This window comes from Xyrauchen texanus, chromosome 23 (assembly GCF_025860055.1).
Source record: "Xyrauchen texanus isolate HMW12.3.18 chromosome 23, RBS_HiC_50CHRs, whole genome shotgun sequence".
NCBI classification, from domain to species: Eukaryota; Metazoa; Chordata; class Actinopteri; order Cypriniformes; family Catostomidae; genus Xyrauchen; species Xyrauchen texanus.
Window position 1 is genome coordinate 35,703,093 of NC_068298.1, and position 20,932 is coordinate 35,724,024.

The 20,932-nt window shown below is 38.5% G+C and overlaps 1 protein-coding gene across 2 annotated transcripts in view; it reads right to left on the bottom strand.

The window, feature by feature from the left end:
* Positions 1-20,932, bottom strand: part of LOC127617068 (choline transporter-like protein 1) — a 53,561-nt gene that overhangs the window by 26,910 nt on the left and 5,719 nt on the right. For both annotated transcript variants that reach the window (XM_052088944.1, XM_052088943.1), the window contains exons 2-3: positions 20,683-20,772; positions 16,848-16,990 (exon numbers count right to left, since the gene is read on the bottom strand). In XM_052088944.1, coding sequence (XP_051944904.1) covers positions 16,848-16,990; positions 20,683-20,772 — 233 coding nt within the window. The remainder of the gene's footprint in view (positions 1-16,847; positions 16,991-20,682; positions 20,773-20,932) is intronic.

The following is a 20,932-nucleotide window of genomic DNA, read 5'->3' on the forward strand; positions in this document are numbered from 1 at the left end:
TCACTGCATCAAGGCGGGGCTCGGCAACAGGTAAACATAACATGTTATGGCTATGTTACGTGTTTTGAGCTTACAGTCTATGATTTTGAGGTGTTGGAAAAATGGCGGCGGCAGAGCCAAATGTAGTAACGTTAACTGTTAATAGTTATCTAACGTTACTTCAATTAAAAAACAAAACTGCCTTTTTCTTTTATTAAAATCCCCATGGCAGAATTCGGGAGTAAACACAGAGATTATGGCCTTGAGGCATTTGTATAAAATCATTAAAATATATTTAAGTTGTTGTTTACTTCAGTCCACACTGCTGCATTCGTCGATGTACCGTCCATCGACTAACTCCATACAAGGCCGCGATATCTTTAACTTTTAACCCATACATAAGATACCCCTCTATGGCCTCGCCAGGATCTCCACGGCTGCTGGTCTCCCACTCCCCTAGGCCTCTCCGAATACAATTGTTCTTCCACCACCTTTAAGAGGTCAGCAGCCAAACGGGTGTCGGCGCCTGATAAGGCAGAAAATTCTCCCAGACGTTCCAACAACGTACTGGTTCTATCACCTACATACTCGTAATAATCTTCGGAAATACTACCGTTTCTCTGTTCACGCTCCACTTCATCTGCTAGTGAATTTAACGCTCAGTATTAGCTCTGCCACGCCATTTTTCCAACACCTCAAAACCATAGACTGTAAGCTCAAAACACGTAACATAGCCATAACATGTTATGTTTACCTGTTGCCGAGCCCCGCCTTGATGCAGTGATTGACAGGGCGGGAGAGGGCGGAGGGGCGGGCAGGGCGTGATCGGCTCGAATGCATTTTCAATGTGCACATTGAATTTTGCTACATTCATTTAGGGACATTTAATGAAAAAGCAATCGCAAGTGTCTTGACTGTGAGTGTAAATGCAATTAAGAAAAATAACATTTGAATGATCATTTTGCCACAGTTTTTGCTTGAACATGTTACACATATCTAATCATTTCTGCAATACATTTTCATTTTAATTTTGCAACTTATAAAGCATTTCAATAATGCATATTAAAACGAGTGTATGAAATGGCAAATGTAAATTATGTAATTTCATTTTCATTTTGCACCAAACGTTGCTAGAATGGTAATGTAATGTAAATTTAAATACAGAATGCATTGCCATTTTACATATTGCATTGTCATTTTGCATATTAAATGTCAAATTGAATATTGCTACCCATATGCTTCCATAGAGTTCATCATTAATAAGACGATACAAAAAGCGGCTTTAGAATACAATGTATTGTTTACTACCATATTATTGATCATAAGTCAATCATTGGCACACAGTTCACAGCAATCCATTACACAAGTGAATTTGTCAGTTCGAGATTTAGTATGAGGGCTTGTTTAAGGACCCGTCAATTTCAACAATCATTAGACATGCTTGTGTAGCACATTTCATCAAATATTTTTAACGCAAGAACATAACGCATGTCTGTGTTGTGTGTCTGCTGGATGGTTGTTTTCTTCACTGTATAAACTGCGCACTGCCATACAGCTGAAATTTCACTTACTGCCCTCTGGAGTAAACAGGTGATACTACAAGCTTGCATTTCTCAGGAATCTTCCTTATTATGGTCCGGGGGCATTGTTATTAATTGCGTTAATGTTTTTAACGCGTTATTTTTAATCAAATTAAATCGTACTGAATTAACGCATTAAATCGACAGCTCTATTATATATATTTTTTTTTTTTTTTTTTGTAATTTTATGTTATTTACTATATTAAATTGTGTGCTATACCGGCATTGTCTCAGCCTGTTGGCCACCCTGCTCTCTGTATATCACATCGGCCATTAAAAAACCTATTTCGGTAGACCACTAACCAGCACTTAATTGAACTGTTGAATACAAGCAATATCACACTAGCAATTGTGCTATATGGCCCATATAGCACAATTTCTATTGCTTGTATACAACAGTTAAATGAACAAGTAGATTTTTAAAACATGATGAAAAACGGAGTATGGTCACCAAAAACACATTTGTACATGAAACTACTTTCTAACGCGACAGATCAGAATCTGCCATTGCTGGTTCAAACCAACTTATGCGTCCAAGCCTCTAAAAAACTTCACTTTAGAACTAGTATCATGGATTGGGCTGTTTATAACAAGTAATTGGAAAAACAAGAATGTGTGTGTGTGTGAGAGAGAGAGGAGCATGTACGATCACCTGCTGCCACTCCCAAGCAGAGATGTTGCAGTCTGTTAGCTTTCTAAATATAATGTAATTTTAGTAAAATGCATACTATTTTCTTTGCGGAAAAATAGATATCCAAGCGGGGGTATTCCTCCCCATTTCGCGATAGCCGGTGCTACCGATCATTCACACTATAGAATCCGCCATTTTAACAGCATGTCCTCTCCAATGTGGAAACGCCAGTAAGAGGTAAGCACTTGAGTTTGTGTAATTAATCAGTCTGTTGTGTGTCTCAGCTTTAGTGAGCCTTAATACTGAAGTTATTAGTTTAAAGCTGTTTTTCCCAGCTTTAGTAGTAATCATAGAAATTATGTAGTGCAAGTGAATGAAAATACTGACTATATTAAATATACGAGCTGAAGCGCCGAATGTCATCTGATGGCCTCAGATAATTGACCCGATTGAAATACTGATATAATAGAGTTTTGGCTATTGTCGGGGGACAAAGCAGGGAAGCTTTTGGCTAGCTATATAAAGCAGAGCGAGTCTTTTTCTACCATTCCTTCAGTGAAATCTGCTGGTGGTGAAATATTTATATCACAATACATTTCTTAATTTCGGTCGATACGATATAATTCCAATATCGATATCAACAATATAAAAGCCTCAGGAAAAACTGCCAAGAACGGCCACAACGGATGTCTGTACCTACAAACTTCTGAAAATTTTATTTTCCAAGTCTATGAAATCTCCTCCTATAAAACTATATAATATTTAACAAATAAAAACTGTACAAACAAATTAATGTTCACATTTTATTAGCACTTAGCCTTCATACAAACAAGAAATGTCAAATAAACAAAAAAAAAACTCACCCAATATTAATATTTTTAACTTGAAACTACAACATAGGCTGATTATCTTTATAGATTGAAACAAAGATTCTTCAGCTAGGATAAAGAATATTTAAGTGCTCAAAAAACAACAACAAAATAGCTACAACAAAAACTTGCTGGGGCATTAAAAACCAAGCTGTGTATTGTAAAAAATATAATATATACTTAAAATAACTAAGTAGTAAAACAATACAAACGTGCCAAAAAATGTTTTAAGTTCAGAAACATTTTGAGTCCCCCCTCCCTTGCACCACAGTGGTTTGGTCCACTGCCTGCTTTCCCCCTTTACGTCACCTACACTCACCTACACACACACACACACACACACACACACACACTCACCCTACACACACGGTGGAGTTCAAAGAGCTGCGTTAATTGTGGAACTCCAGCAAGTAGGCTGGCAGTGGCAAGGTTATTTTATTCATCGGATGAAGTGATTATTTTCTCTTAAATACAGATGATGCGGAGTCATTAATAAATTAGTCATGACAAAAAAATTATGATAACCGATATATTTTTTCAGGAGTCCGCAACTTTAGCAATTATAACGTTACCTAGCTTGTTTGAGAACTGATATTAGCCTAATATTGTAGATTTACCATTGTTTTGGGTTTTTCTCAATATGATGTTACGTGGCAGATCAGTGGGATGGCTGCAGGTGAATATCTAAGAGAACCCTCTGTCCCCGACAAAACCTAATATATTATGGAGGACGTAAGAATTTTATAATTATAATATGTCCGTGAGGTGAAAAAAGTCTTCTGTGTACACACATCCTGTAGACATACAATTTTGGCACTATTATTTGTGTCCCTTTCAAAAATTGCCATGTCACGTAAGTAGCCATTTGTGTTCTGCTATTTTTGCTCACAATGAATGAACTGACGGCTGCACCCTGAACGTTAGTCAGTGACAAATGCTGTAATGTAACCTAACGAAATATAGGAAATGTGTTTACAGGGTATATGCAGGAATCTTGAAGTTAATTTTAATACATTTTCAAGACTTTTTCAAGAACTTCAATATTTTGTAATACCTCACCGCCACTTCAAGCTGTAACCATTTACATCAGTGATACTTTTAACTTAACAGTTTTAGTTTGTGATAAAGACTATAGACCACACTGATACAAAAAAAAATCAAATAGGCTGGGATAGTAAATCAAAGCAAAGTGTATTAAAAAACAAAACTTTGCTCCACCCTCAACAACAATCATGCTGACATGTGCCTCAGTTCTTCTGATTTTGTTCCCAGCAGCTTCTCAGTTTGGACCAATTCGTTCCGTTTTTCTTTACTACGTCTTCTGAGGATGTTGGATTTCGTGATCAGTTGTGCCATTAATGTCCCAGATTTCCCCTCTGCCGTTTGAGTTCAGTGAATGGTGTTTCTCCGCTGTGTGGAGACACCACAACACCTCAGCACGCAGTGTTGCTGTGCCGCCCAGAGCCACTCTGATGTCGGCTGCAGAAGATGAGGAAGCAGAGACAGCCCGGGTCGTAGCTCTATCTTCAGGTGTGACTGCCGGTGGTGTAACGACGTTGGCACTAGGTTGTGGTGGTGCAACGCGATTACCACAGAAGCTAGCGATGGAGAGCTGCCGCTCTCGGCGGCTAGCAGCGGCTTTGTGGCTAGCACAACACATGTGGGACTTTAACGAGTTAATGCCCATTGACACAATACTTATTTTTTTTCTTGCATAATGTACAATATGCCTCCCTGACATTCCCCTCGACTGGCTGCAGCCACTCTTTGAAGTCCGGCATTTCCATCCAGGACGCTGCAAATTTGCACTTCCCCATTCTGTTCATGAGTTCACCAACCTTCTCTTAAAACATTTCGGTGCGTTGTAATACGCACTGGGAACGCCAGAGCGTACATTGTGCTTTTGAACTTCCGCCCGCCTGCCCGCTCTGGTGCTCTCAGAGGCAATTTAAGAACACACCCACAATAGCCTAGTTTTTTATGTACCTGTTCGTTTTTTTAATAAAAATGACTAAATTCACACACTTTTACGATGTTTTTGGGACTCAAACTGTTGGACAGCTAATTCAGAAAAAACACTTTCAAAATTTAAGACTTTATAAAGCCGTGATAAGACTTTTTAATACTTTTTAAGGGTCTTAATTTTCCCAAAATTGATTTATCCCCTTTTAATACTTTTCAAGACCCCGCGGATACCCTGGTTTAAAAATCATATCACCGTAATTGAAAAAAATTATATAGTGATACATATTGATAATGAATTATTGTCCAGCCCTAATATAGGGTATGTTACTTTAAGAAAATTAAAATAAATTAATCAAAAGACATTTCATTTAAATATCTGGAGTGAAAATGAGCGGCTACACATTTTGTGGATGTCAGAATACTGTGCTCCATGCCAGAAAAATACGATAATGACCACCAAGAAGTAATAAAAAAATTTTTTTTTAAAAGGATATTATTGTTTAATTCATAGTTATCCCTACATTATTAACCAGTTTATTGCCATCTTATATGCACCACGTCCTTGCCGAGCCAAGAAAATGAATGGGTTGGTTACCCAGAGGTAAAACAGAGGTGCAAAAGTAATTTCAGCAAATGTATATTAGGGACACATATGGCACCCATTTCACATTAAATCTTTTGAAGAATGAAATACAATTTCATGAATTCTAATCCGATATCCCTATTGGAATTAAAACACGGCATTGTATGTTAAATATTGACTTTGAACAGCAGATATTTTTTGTCACAAGACTGTTCAGCCCAGTGTTTTGGCAGAGGGGATCTGAGAGCTTGTTTACGAGTCAATCCTCCGCTGTGGCCATGGCTTTACTTCAGCATTTCAAGCAGTTTGAAGTGGGCACTGCGCCCACGCAGTGACGAGGGAGCCATTGTCTTGTGTGTTCAGCACAAAAACAGATTGTCAGTAACAGGGGACCCACACACTTGAGGAAAGAGCCCTTCAGCCTTAGCACACAGCCTGTCAAAACATCATGGCAAATTAGCATGGCAAAAAAAACATTTTTGCAATTATAGACATTTCTATTTTGGGGAAAGTACTAAAAATATTGATGACTCATCTTGCCCTCTGGGGTCTCTCCATTTTTTTTCCAATACAATGCATTCGGCAAACAAAACTGCTTAAAAAAAATTACAGTTTACAAAACAGATTTCATAAACACTCCCCCGAATTGCCATTGGGTGGGGAGACAGATTGTCATAATCCAAAAATCAAGCTATTGGTTAAGTCGATGTTGGGCTAGTCAATCTCTTGAAAAAGAGGCACAAGGCTGGCCTGTAATATACCACACTAATGGGGCTGTCACATTTGATAGTCGCATGAACAAATTATACTGCTATCGCTGTAGCTAACTTTAAAACTAGCGGGTTGATGTCCCATGTCGAAAATCCAGTGATGCTGGAAGTGACGATTCTCCCTTACCAATCAGTGATCTGCATGATTTTGACATCACATTTAGTATCGACTTGGCTCGCTTGGAACCTCGACCGAGGTGGTTCTAAAAAAGTATCAGGTGCTATCCACAGTGGAAAACCCCCAAAAAGCCGAGTCGAGTTGTACGGTTGCACGGCTTTTTTAGAACCACCTCGGTCGAGGATCCAAGCGAGCCAAGCCGATACTAAATGTGATGTCAAAATCATGCAGATCACTGATTGGTCAGGGAGAATCATCACTTCCAGCATCACTGGATTTTCGACATGGGACATCAACCCGTTGTTTTAAAGTTAGCTACAGCGATAGCAGTATAATTTGTTCATGCGACTATCAAATTGTAAAAAGAAATGGCTGTGTGCAAATCTACGGAGTTCGGAATGTCATTCCACCTACGTGGTACAATGATGCCGAATGTCCGGGAACGTGTTTTGGTGCAATTTGTGTTGGTACAACAAGGCGACATTCCTTAGCCGACTGCAGGCTTCTAGTGGGTGTGTAGCTCTGCAGAAATTATTTTAGGTATGCTGGAGCAGACCCAGTGACTGTTCTCTATGCCAGCATCAGAGCCTTGAATTTTATATGTTTATTAACCGGCAGCCACTGGAGAGACACAAGTAGTGGTGTTCAACAGCACTTTTTTTATATATAAAAAAAAAATGTCATAAGTATGTAATGGATGTCATGGGGTCGCGATTACTTTGATAAAAATTTGTCAGTCAACATCATTCAACCCTGCATCCGCAGATGCATGTTAAAGGCTTTACTATGCAAAGCAAAAGACATACATCAACACTGTCCCAAAGTGCTGCCCATGTCTCTGGGCTCTGTCTCATCTTAGTTGGAAAGAAGAACAGTGGAATCGAGTTTTGTGGTCCAACGAGTCCACATTTCAAATGCCGTCCTGTTCTCTGGGCCAGTGAGAGTGAACAGAGTATACAAGCTGTTATCAGCATCAGGTCCAAAAGCCAGTGTCTGTCATAGTATGGGGGTGTGTCAGAGCCAGTGGCATGGGTAACTTGCACATCTGTGAGGGCCTCATTAATGCAGAAATATATGTACAAATTTTGGAGCAACATATGCTGCCATCCAGATGCTGTCTTTTTCAGGAATGTCCCAGCATTTTCCAGCAGGACAACTTCACACCACATACTATACTGATTGCAAAAGCATAGCTGCATAAGCAGAGAGTCTGATTGTTAGATTGGCCTGCGGTCTGACCGGTCTCCAATTGAGAACATGTGGAGCATTATGAAGTGCACAATATGGCAATGAAGGCCTAGTTGAAGACCTGCATATTGGATGAATGGGGGAAAATATTACATGCTAAACTTTAAGGAATAGTTCACCCAAAAGTGAAAATTTGCTGATAAATTACTCATCCTCAGGCCATCCATATACTTTTTAACTACAAATGTTCGCTTCCATACATCTTGGTTACGTGCGCTCATGAGAGGGATGAAGCAAGCTTGTTGGTAAGGTCACGCGGAGTCAGGAAGCGCATCATTGTTTACAAGAGAAACTTGCACAGAGCACAGTCCATGCGCCTTTCACAAACAAAACAATTTAAAATAAAAAAAAATATTTCCAAATAATAATTTTAATTTTTTACAGTGACACACTTCCTGACTCCTCCATGTGACACGTGACTTTACCAACAAGCTTACGTCATCACATCACGAGCGCGTGCATGTCACAGAGATGTATGGAAGAGAACATTTGTAGTTATAAATTATACAAGTATTGTTTTGTTTCTAAAAATAATCAATTGTTTGGGTTCAGAAGAACTTTATTTGTCGACTGGAGTCTTTATTATTTTGATGCACCATAAATATGCATTTGACCATCTAAAAATGGAGTACATCCACTTGCATTGTTTAAAGGAGGAGGCCTGAAATGAAATTCTAAAAATCTTGAATTATTTTTTGATGAAGATAGAAACTCGGATACATCTTGCATGGCCTGAGGGGCAGTAAATTCAGCAAATGTTTTTTGGGTGAACTATTACTTTAATAAACTTGTGCCTTCAGTGACCAACTAAAGTGTTATTAGAAGATTATATATATATATATATATATATATATATATATATATATATATATATATATTTTTTTTTTTTTTTTTAAATTAATGAATCATTGTAGTGATTCCAATATAGCACAAGGTGAATAGAATGTACAAATGAATTGGGGACGTGCACTGAATGCACATGAGGGGTGTCATAACCCTATTAAACAGAGCTCAGGATAAAGTGAGGGATCGTGGGCAGTGGGACTGTGCTGCCTGCTGGTATTAACAGCTGAGAGAGTAAAACTAAGCTAATTGCATTAAGCAGATGAACTTTGCTCAGCTAACAACATTAGCTTGCTAACTCTGTATGTTTCCTGACACAGTTGCACACTCAGCATGCACTTTTGCCACTACAACAGTTTGGCTTCAAAACCATTTTTTCTTTTTCAACAAATGGTCAACGTAAGGAGGTGCTTAACCTTAAATTGTTCACCGGAGGTCAAACTAAATACCCTTATGAAAATCCAGAGTTCGTGGCAAACTTACAGCAAACTGTCCATTGTTGCCAAAGGTTTGCCTGAGGTTCACAATTACCGGCAAAGAGCTGTGAATCACAAGCTCATTTGCATGTGAAAATAACGAGCTGAAAACTTGCATGTTAACATGTTAACTTTAGTAATAGTGATCAATCTAATAACAGTAAAGGGATGATTTTGAACATTTCAGATTTCAAAAAAGCATTAACAGAAATATTTACAACTCCCAAAATGCATTAACTTTCAAGTTGCAGCCCTAATTTGAAAAAGTTTCTCTTTTCAAACACTCTCATTATGAAAGCACTTTCAATAGGAAATGAGTCCACAGGTGCATAGTTCAGGCTGCACTTAGCAGTGTGAGTGTGAGTGTGTGCGCGTGCTCAAGGGTGATTGCACGTCTCCAGTGGCTCTGTATTTTGAGTTAAAGCTGAACAAAGAGACAAAAAACAAATAATCCTGCTTTTTGGCAGGAAAAGCTCACTGTTGGTGATATTTAACACATACATCTCTCAAGCTTTTATAACATGAGTGAATGAAGTAATTACTCAGAGCAATATGGTTGTAATCAAATAAAATAAACACCTACAGTAAATCACACAATAGCAAGAGCATCCACATTAAACAGCCACTAAAGCCTGTTCCACACTAACCTATTTTTACAGTGATTTTCAGGTGTGAGCAACAATCACATAATTGACGGACAGGCAGATGGAGACAAAGCATGCATTAGCGTCTCTCAGAGGAAGGTCATAAATCACTTGACCGTTGGGACTCCATGCCGAGTTAATGGCTTCAAAAACTGGAGAAAAAAAAAAAGAAGTCGTCACCGAAGTACGGTCTTGTATTCTCATCAAGCGATCAAGGAGCGTCTTTTACAGAAGAACAAAATCGACATCAAGCTGATCTGAAAGTTTTTATCCCACTCAGCTACATATCATCACAAACTCTGATTAAAATCCAAAGTGATTCTGTCACCAAGCGTTTTCCTTCACTAAAATGGCATCAGTAAGCAGACACACAACACTCTTCTTACTCACTGAAATCCGCATATGGTTATAAACATATTACGGCAAGCCTTGAGGGAATAAATACACAATCTGTGGGCCTGGGTAGCTCAGCGAGTATTGACGCTAATTACCACCCCTGGAGTCGCAAGTTCGAATCCAGGGTGTGCTGAGTGACTCCAGCCAGGTCTTCTAAGCAAACAAATTGGCCCAGTTGCAAGGGAGGGTAGAGTCACATGGGGTAACCTCCTGGTGGTCGCGATTAGTGGTTCTTGCTCTTAATGGGGCGTGTGGTAAGTTGTGTGTGGATCGCGGAGAGTAGCATGAGCCTCCACATGTGGAGTCTCAGTGGTGTCATGCACAGACAGCCACGTGATAAGATGAACGGATTGACTGTCGGATTGACTGTCTCAGAACCGGAGGCAACTGAGACTTGTCCTCCGCCTCCCGGATTGAGGCGAGTAACCGTGCCACCATGAGGACCTACTAAGTAGTGGGAATTGGGCATTCCAAATTGGGAGAAAAGGGAATACAAATATTAAAAAAAATAAGGAAATAGACAATCACGCATTTTCACAAGGTAAAGTTTCTCCATGAATCGCTTAAGGGTGTTTTCACACTCGTTGAAAACCTGGTGCGTTTTCTCCCTTGGCACATTGTATTTGAACACAGCAATCACACTTGGACCCTGCCCCCTGATAGTTGACGAACCATTAGTAGATGAGAAGAGTCTTGGTCCACCAAGGTTTGATTGGTCGGATGGTCCGAAAAAAAAAAAAAAAAACTCCACAGGAAAACGACCGCTGGTTGGACGCTAGGTGGTACTATGGGATAATTTTCGTTAAGCAGGGTTAGGGTTATGCCTACACAATAAAGCAAGATACCTTGATTTCAAACTTTGAACTTTATTTTGTATTTATTTTTAAACTGTAAAAAAAATAAGTAAAAAATTTGAACACATTTTAAATGCACTTATATTTTTCCAGTTAAAAAAAAAAATAAAAAAATGTTGTGAACATCTCTCTGGCAAAGAAACTTCATCTGTGCATTATCTACCCGTTGGGTATTTTGTTATCCAGGAATTTGTTTTGTTCCCTCCTTCACGAGATATATCTCCATCCATCCATCCATCTTCAACCGCTTATCCGAAGTCGGGTCGCGGGGGCAGCTGCTCCAGCAGGGGGCCCCAAACTTCCCTATCCCGAGCCACATTAACCAGCTCTGACTGGGGGACCCCGAGGCGTTCCCAGGCCAGTGTGGAGATGTAATCTCTCCACCTAGTCCTGGGTCTTCCCCGAGGCCTCCTCCCAGCTGGACGTGCCTGAAACACCTCCCTAGGGAGGCGGCCTGGGGGCATCCTTACCAGATGCCCAAACCACCTCAACTGACTCCTTTCGACGCAAAGGTGCAGCGGTTCTACTTCGAGCTCCTCACGGATGACTGAGCTCCTCACCCTATCTCTAAGGGAGAAGCCCGCCACCCTTCTGAGGAAGCCCATTTCGGCCGCTTGTACTCACGACCTAGTTCTTTCGGTCATGACCATAGGTGAGGGTAGGAACAAAAATTGACCGGTAGATCGAGAGCTTTGCCTTTCGGCTCAGCTCTCTTTTCGTGACAACGGTGCGATAGAGCGAGTGCAATACCGCCCCTGCTGCCCCGATTCTCTGGCCAACCTCCCGCTCCATTGTCCCCTCACTCGTGAACAAGACCCCGAGGTACTTGAACTCCTTCACTTGGGGCAAAACCTCATTCCCTACCTGGAGTACGCACTCCATCGGTTTCCTGCTGAGAACCATGGCCTCAGATTTAGAGATATATATATCCAATTAAATCAGAAACCTCAGGGCTGAGGAATTAGTGATTTTGCATTGAAAATTAAATCATTTATTTAAAAAAAAAAAAAAAACATTTTATAAATTTCTAAATTCAAATTGCACTCAAAATGAAACAAAAAAGCAAATAAATAATAAAGTGATAAAATAATTAAGTAACCACCTTTCCATTTACCGTCAGGAAATAATCAGTCTAAACATGCAGGCGGAAAATTACTTATACAAATGAAGACATAAAAACAACGTGTGAACGTGTTTTGTATTATTTTATATATTTTGTATTATTTTATATATTTTGTATTATTTTATAGGCTGCAGAGTTGAGTTCACAATAAACTGCTCTGTGGAAATAAAGTGAACTGAACTCAAACCACCTCCTGAACTGAGATGTCGGAGGTCATTTGAAAAGAAAAATCCTTAAATGCGCGTGTTCCACAAAACTGCACACCTCTGTATCAGCGCGTCATATATGCACATTGACGGCTTTTCTGTCATCTGTTCCTAACAATATAATAGTGTTTCTTAAAGTCTGGGTCTACAGGCAAATTATTTGTAAAATTTATTTGACAATAATACTAGTCTAATAATAATAATAATTAAATAGATTAATGGGAAATGAGCCAAATATCGCTTTGACATCGTCAAAGGCATCAGCTATGGTGATCACTCTGTTCGCACAACACTAATGTGCATTTCTCTTTATAAATTAACAAAATGTTCAGACAGTCTCTTGCTGGTTTTTCCGACAGAATCATTGCCGCTTTTGACGGTGTCGCTGTGGCTCGCTTCGTGAGTCCGCTTGTAAAATGTATATTTTAAAGGCTCATTATAACTCATTTTATTTCTCTGTAATATAGAACAGTGTTAGCAATGTTACTGATAACATATCTTTCTCAGCCCTGGAAATCAAATTATTTTCTGAGGCCCCCCCATCATATAAGCAATTAAATTAATATCATAAACGTGCGACGACTAGTCGACTAATGGCTTAAATTAACGACTACTAGTCGACTAGGAAAATCTTTGGGCAGGGGCAGCCCTACTTGGACCCGCACTGTAATTCATTCATTCACCTATTGGGGGCTATATTAGAAATCTTAATGATCACTTCTCTCATGCGGATAGTGGCAGAACAGACACGTATATGATGCCGTTGCAACTTTTTGACAGAAAAAATGTGTACGTGTGTGTGCAAGTGACCATGCGCGCAAGAGAGAGCAGGTACTTTTCAATGCAGAAATAACACAAAAGCAACTAATGACAGATAAAAATAACCATGATGGAAATTAAGTTTTGGTCCATTTTAAAATATAACCTTGTGAACTGAACCATGCAGAAAATTTTACTTTGTAACTATTTTAGCACTTTTTTTCGGAAGAAATCTTGCATGCTAGAGGTTTGAAAACACCCTAAATCACTCCATTACAATTGTTTATGCTCACTCGGTACTCATGCTCTTATTTCAGTGAGCTACACGTGACAGAGAGAGAGTTGGCATGTTTGTCACTCCTCCACCATTTTGCATTGGCAATTGTGTCATACAGTACCTCAGACAGAAGAAAGCGATATCTCAGCAAAGCAGCCTGCATGTGTAACACCCTCGGCCAAACTCAAGTTGTTTTGACTCGAGTCCGCTAGTGTGGTGCCACCTTGATGTGAATCAGCAATTCTCTTTATCTTCACAAGTAATGATTCTGCATTTCACACTTGTTTCTAATGCTTGGTCCAAACCAGAGCTTGATCCCATCCTCCTCCCCCCTGAAAGTCTCTTTTCCCGTTACATTATTTGGGCCCGAACCATGTTACGCATCAATGCAAGTACCACAGTGAGAACTAGAAGCAGCCGTTTACAGCAATTGTTGGTAAAGACTAATTTGTCCCTTTGGGTTATTCCATATCAAATCAACCATATTTCAGAAACTTCCCCAGCTGAAACTTTGGATTTTGTTGAAACTAGGGATGGGCATTTTTGTTGATTTCTTATTTCGATCGTTGATAGGTCTCAAAAACGAGTACTCGAGGGGCGGGGCGTGAGTGGGGGGCGGGGCGTGTCCGTCATGGAGATAATGAAAATATTATAAGATTGTTATGAAAATGTTAAATAAACAAAATAACATGAAAACATGTCTATGAAAACATGAACTATAAAAAAATAACACTGCTTATGCTGCATCAATGTTATCGAAAAACAAACATCTGAAATAGAGTAGCTGCATTAGGTGAAGCTGAAGAATAAATTAACACATGACGCATCCTATGAGATTAATCAGATATCCTAGATACACAACATAACGTAACATTACAACTTGTATCTGCACAAAAGGATGCAAATGCAGTTACATGCTTTAGTCAGAGAGTGTAACTCCCGTTGTGGATGCGCTCTTCTAACAGCGCGCTGAAACACGGGCAAGCAAAAATAATTCACAACATTCTATAGTGTTCTCATAATGTTATGTATATTTCTGATTACAGTATTTTTATCTACTTTATCAAGTGATTGCTGACATCGCCTATATATTGGCTAAAATTATGACATTTTAGTCAGAGTAAAACTGACTTAAATTATTGAACAACACATGATGATTATTGATGAATTATGAATATAATTTAAAGGATATTTTCAACAAGATAAAAACTGTGACAAAAAGGTGTTGATTTTCATCGTGATTGCTTTTAGGCTACTTCATTCAACTGTAATTTTTTAATTAAACGTTGTCTTCAATAGTACTTTAGCAGCTTATTTCAACGATGCTTTTGAAACAACAACAAAAACGAATGGCTTAGTTTTTATTTTCAAAGCTACAGAAAAAAGACATCCTGTATATTTACCACGACTGATGAAACTTAAACATAGGCTACATCCTACATATTTTTGTTCAAAAAGAGGAGTCGGTCTACCTGCACAGGTGAGAGGCATGTGCGGGGTCTATTCACAATTAGCCCGGCGGTGGAAAAAACGTGCTCCGCTGGAACAGATGTCGCAGGAACAGCGAAGTACAATGCTTATCTTGTAAACCGATTCTCATTTACCTTCCACCACAGAAAATGATCCTGGATTCATGGCTCACTGAAGTAACTTTAGATTTCGTTGTCACGCGAACAAAAATTACTTGCGCCGTAATCCTCACCAAAAAGTGTGTCGAGTGCTGTAATTGCTGCTCGATCAGGCAGAGTCACTTTGTATGGGTGTGACAGAATTTGTAACAGCGTTGTAAAGCTGTTTCAGATGCTCCTTTACTCTCTCTCTCGAAGCTCTGTCTAAAGAAACTTCAGATGTTTGTGTGTTGGATCCAATGTTGCGACAGTACTGGATAAGTTTGTGTTCAGGTTCTTTCTGCTGTTGTTATTTGTGGATCTGGCTACGTTGCATTTCTGTCTGACGGTAAAAGATGCGATGCTCGTCTAAGTTGCCTGGCTGGTATCGCAAGACATTTTATGTACAAATACTGTTTCTCTCTGTTCTTTGGTCTGGACTTTGGACCGCACGCTCTGGCAACGCTAACCAATCAGAGCTCAAGGTGCCGCCCAAAATTCTGCTATAACCAATCAGAAAAAATGTAAAAATCTGTCTTTTTTTAAACTCACAATCATTGTTTTTATGATCGATCGTCGCTGTCACGTTCGAGTACTCAAGTACAATTGCCCATCCCTAGTTGAAACATTTTCTAAAGAAAGATAAACAAATGATGAAAGCCAAATTGCATGCTAAAGAATGACATGGATCAATTATGGAGTAATTATCTGTTGACTTCAGCAGCACCGCCCGCTTATTGCGTTATACGCCAATGGTGCAAGTCCAAAAATGGGGAACAAACAATTTTTTGGGTTGTTTTTCTAAAGTTTGGGTGCCAACATCACAGTAATAAAGATATCTTAATATACATTTATATTCCGATTCAGAACAAACTTTCTTTTTGGTATAATTTTTAAGGCCCTATATGGTTAAATCCAAGAGATATTGGGCTCTGAGGTTATCAAATGTGGATACATATGTAAATTGACAAGTTACCCATTTTCAGTGGGTCGAAAACTAAACCTTTATTCTAAATTAAAAAAGAAAAATCTTGATTTTCTAGGGCCTAAAAAAACTAGTTAATTATTAATAAGCGATTTCAATTTCAGAAATGTACATCAGCAACATTAATATAATTTGTATTGCTAAATTATAATAATTACAAAAACTGATAAAATATATAAAAACAGTATTGAAATAAAAAACTACACGGAAACTAACAATTCATTGCTGGAAATAACAAAAAATTAATTAATTAGTTAATTATTTTATACTATTTAAAAATAATATAACTTTCACAATAACCAAACCATCAGAACTGACTTCAAATGGATTCAGTTCCACACCAAAAGCTCAACTGTGTGAAAGCAACCTAAAGATACACTTTAAATATCGAGGCAAACCAAATACCCTCCGCCAGTACAGGCATCTCTCTCTGACAGCTCCTGAAAGACATTTTTAAGCTATTATTAAGTTCACTTCTGCTGACAAGCTGTTGAATGCTGCACCAAATGAATAGTCCTGCGTCATAATGATGAGTCAGATCTCAGGACCATCTCTAAAAAGCTACATATTTAATTCAGTTCAACCACACTGGAGAGTGACAAAAGTAATTTGACAGCCATGAAAATGAAATGGCCTGAAATACCTATCTTTCCTGCAGGCTAGCACCCATTAAGGGCCACGCACTGTGACAGTGCCCATCCTCAGGCAATCTCTAAATTATTCAATGCTCGGTGTGTGTAGCTCAGCCTTCTCGAAGAGAAATGGTAGCAGTTTGACATTTGCATTGATGTGATAATTGAAGGGCAAGAGATGGAGCACTCTCATTTGACTGCAGACCATTAAAGAAAAAAGGCAGAATAAGAATTAAGGTAGGGGTTTCTGCACACAGGCCAGGCACACAAAAAGGGGGAGACACAGGCGAAAGGCGACTCACTTTCTGTCGGTGTGATCGAGACCGCTCAGCCGGACACCTTCGATGGCCTCATTGCGCTGACCACATGTGTTACCGTAGCTGTCATATCCAAACATCAGCCGCGCCGCCCCTCCAGTCACGATGGTAAACCCACAGATTCCGCACTGAAAGAGTGAATCAGCATGAATCATGGAGGGAGTCTGCTAAAGAAAACTACAAGCAAAGTAAAAGTACAAATCTTCAGAAAAGGTTTCATAATAAGCAGGATACATCAAAACCTACAGTAGTTTTACAAGGCTTTACTGTTAAATCAAGAGGCACCTGTGGATTTTAATGTCCATTTAATGACTATTTATCATTAATTTACAATATCTACAAATCAATTCCTTTTATTTGCATCAAGCAAGAACAAGGTGACAATAACCTTATTTCCCAGAATGGTGATTCCTTAATGCAAAAAAAGGGCTGTCGATCGATTAAAAGTTGTAATCGAATTAATTACATGGTGTCCCGATTAATTAATCGTGATTAATCGCATATACAAATATTTGCTGAGAAAGCCCCTCATATAAAAATAATTCAATATTTAAAATGTATATGTATGTATATATAAATAAATAATAAAAAATATTCAGATAATTTAATTGCATTACATTCTTGTAGCAGAAGAGTTAATCATTGATAAGACAATATAAAAAGCGGCTTTAGAATACAATGTATTGTTTATTACCATATTATTGATCATAAGTCAATCATTGGCATACAGTTCACAGCAATCCATTACACAAGTGAATTTGTCAATCAGTTGGAGATTTATTATGAGGGCTTGTTTAAGGACCCGTCAATGTACCCCTGCGTCAGACATGCTTGTGTAGCATCTCGTGTGCGTTGCATCATAAACATAAAATGTTTAGGTCACTGTGTCAAGTTAAATATAGTTTAATACTCAATCTTTAAACACATCTTGAGATCCCTTAGTTCGCATTTGCGCTCCTTCAAGTGTTTTGAACGCAAGAACGTAATGCATGTCTGTGTTGTGTGTCTGCTGAATGTTTGTTTCTTCACTGTATAACTGTGTGTTGCTCATACAGCTGAAATTTCACTTACTGCCCTCTGGAGTAAACAGGTGGTACTACAAGCTTACATTTCTCAAAAATCTTAATTATTTTAACGTGTTATTTCTTGTAAAATGAATCGCACTGAATTAACGTGTTAAATCGACAGCCCTAAAAATAATATATATTTACAGTTGAAGTCAGAAGTTTACATACGCTTAGGTTGAAGTCATTAAAACTAATTTATTAATCACTAATTTCATTCTGATATGTTGTTGACTTTCCTCAAGAAATTGAAGATCCTTTCAAAGCAAAGTAACAAAATATTACATATTTTTAGTTAAAAAAAAAAAAAAAAAGAAAACGAAAATTGTCTTGCAGAAAATTAATTTTAAATGCATTTAGAAGCATTTCTTGCAAAAAATTATTAAATTAAAACGACGGAATTAATGCGAAGCGCATCTTTTGGCCTTGATAACATTCTTTAGCATGCATTATTTTAAAGAGTTAAAACAGATTGTTCGTATTACTACAAGTGATTATAGTCACGTAACAGTTTGCATATACAATTTTTCTAATCAGTGTCAGGTTTTGTGAACCAGATGTCGCGCATGTATTAATAACAAGCTCCTCTTCATTTTCTTAACTTTTCTTTTGATCACATCAGCAAAACTTTATCAAATAATGGAGACGTATAGATGTGCGGTGTAATCAAGCGCACCTCTGCATGATAAAAAGATGATCCATGTGTCTGAATCACAGTGGAGCTGTCCCGGCAGCATGTGTCAGTCAGATCACGGTGGACTTCTGCATTCACTGCTATAGAGTGCTCAGACCCGGCCCGCAAAATCAGAACAGCAAAGAATCAGCTTAGAGTTTGTGGGCACATTTGCGACATTGCCTGATCTGCAGAATTCCTTTAGTGAATCTGGCATTAAATCAGTGCACGTAAATAACTGGTGAATTCATTCTCTGCTCAAGCCTGGTTTCAGTTTCACGTGAAGTGACAGATACGGTCACGCTGCGCACATGGACATTTTCATTTCGCGATATAGCAAAATCTCTGTCGATTGACACTTTATATTATATCGCCTAGCCCTACGACTATCACAATTCAAGTGGATCAAAACTTTACATACGCAAAAGTTAACTGTGCCTTAAGCAACAAATTATGTCAAGCCTTTAGACAATTGGCTTCTGATAGAAAGAGTACTGAATTGGAGGTGTACCTGTAGCTGTATTTTAAGGCCTACCTTCAAACTCAGGGCCTCTTTGCTTGACATCATGGGAAAATGTATGAATCCTGAATGTACCATGTTCATCTGTACAAACAATAGTATGTAAGTATAAACACCATGGGACCACGCAGGCATCATACTACTCAGGACTGGACACATTCTGTCTCCTAGAGATGAATGTAGTTTGGTGCAAAAAGTGCAAATCAATCCCAGAACAACAGCAAAGGACCTTGTGAAGATGCTGGAGGAAACGGGTAGACAAGTATCTATATCCACAGTAAAACAATTCCTATATTGACATAACCTGAAAGGCTGCTGGATGGAAGCCACTGCTCCAAAACTGCCAATTTTTGTTACATCAGACCAGAGGACATTTCTCCAAAAAATAAGATCTTTGTCCCCATGTGCACTTGCAAAATATAGTCTGGCTTTTTTTATTATGGTTTTGGATGCATTTTCGCACCAAACTACATTCATCTCTAGTAGACAGAATACGGCTCCTTTCGGCGCGTTATGATGGCTGCGTGGTCCCATGGTGTTTATACTTGCGTACTATTGTTTGTACAGATGAACGTGGTTCCTTCAGGCATTTGAAAATTGCTCCCAAAGATGAACCAGACTTGTGGAGGTCCACAATTTTTTTTCTGAGTTCTTGGCTGAATTCTTTTGATTTTCAATTGATGTTAAGCAAAGAGGTACTGAGTTTGAAGTTAGACCTTAAAATACATCCAAAAGGTACACTTCCAATTCAGTACACCTCCTATCAGAAGAAAAATTGTTAATCTTCTCAAGGTTTTCCAAGCTGCTTAAAGGCACAGGTAACTTAGTGCATGTAAACTTCTGCCCCACTGGAATTGTGATATAGTCGATTAAAAGTAAAACAATCTGTCTGTAAACAATTGTTAGAAAAATTACTCGTGCCATGCACAAAGTAGATGTCCTAAATGACTTGCCAAAACTATAGTTTGTTAATGTTACATCTGTGGAGTGGTTAAAAAATGAGTTTGAATGACTAATGTATGTCAACTTCTGACTTCAACTGCAAATATATGATCGGTAGTCCGGCATTATCCTGAAATCAGTGCTGAATGAATTAGTAAAGCAGCATGTTATATTTTAGAGTCCATGTTAAAGGGGAGACCAGGGCTAGTTTGTCACAAAAGTTCAATGAGTGTTCAATGAACTGCAGCTTTTTTACTGGGAAATATCTGTAAAAAAAAAAAATTAAAAAGCTTTTTGTAGCCCATTGATAAATGTATATGGCTACGCAGAAATTGACTTTCAAAAAGAAAGATTCTATGTAAAATAATAAATGGAGCATAAATGTGACAACTAGCCCCAGTCTCCCCTACATACTACACGTTTATGTAATGTGCGGTTGCAAGCAGTTCCACAATATATTTAAGTGCATGTAATATATCAGAATAAATCAGCCCTTGCATAAGTAAATACACAGTAACACTGACACTATAATGAACAGTGTGACCAGGCGTACATTCAGAACATGCATTTAGGAATGAAGTATTGGCTATAAATTAGGAATAATGGCCATTGTTGACTTACCATTCCTACACAGAACAATGTGAATAACAGAAACCATGGAAGATCTGTGAAGCTCCGGTCCTCCAGCGGTTTCCATTCTTGTTTTGTCCTCTTAAATACAAAAATCAGAGATCTGGTTTTGCAGTTATTTGCAAAGACAAAAGCATCATGTAATCGGTCGGGTAAAATGCATGCATCGTTTTGAGCGAGCGCAATAGAACATAATAATAGGATTACATGTACTGCATGTGACACTGGCCCATCAAAGCAA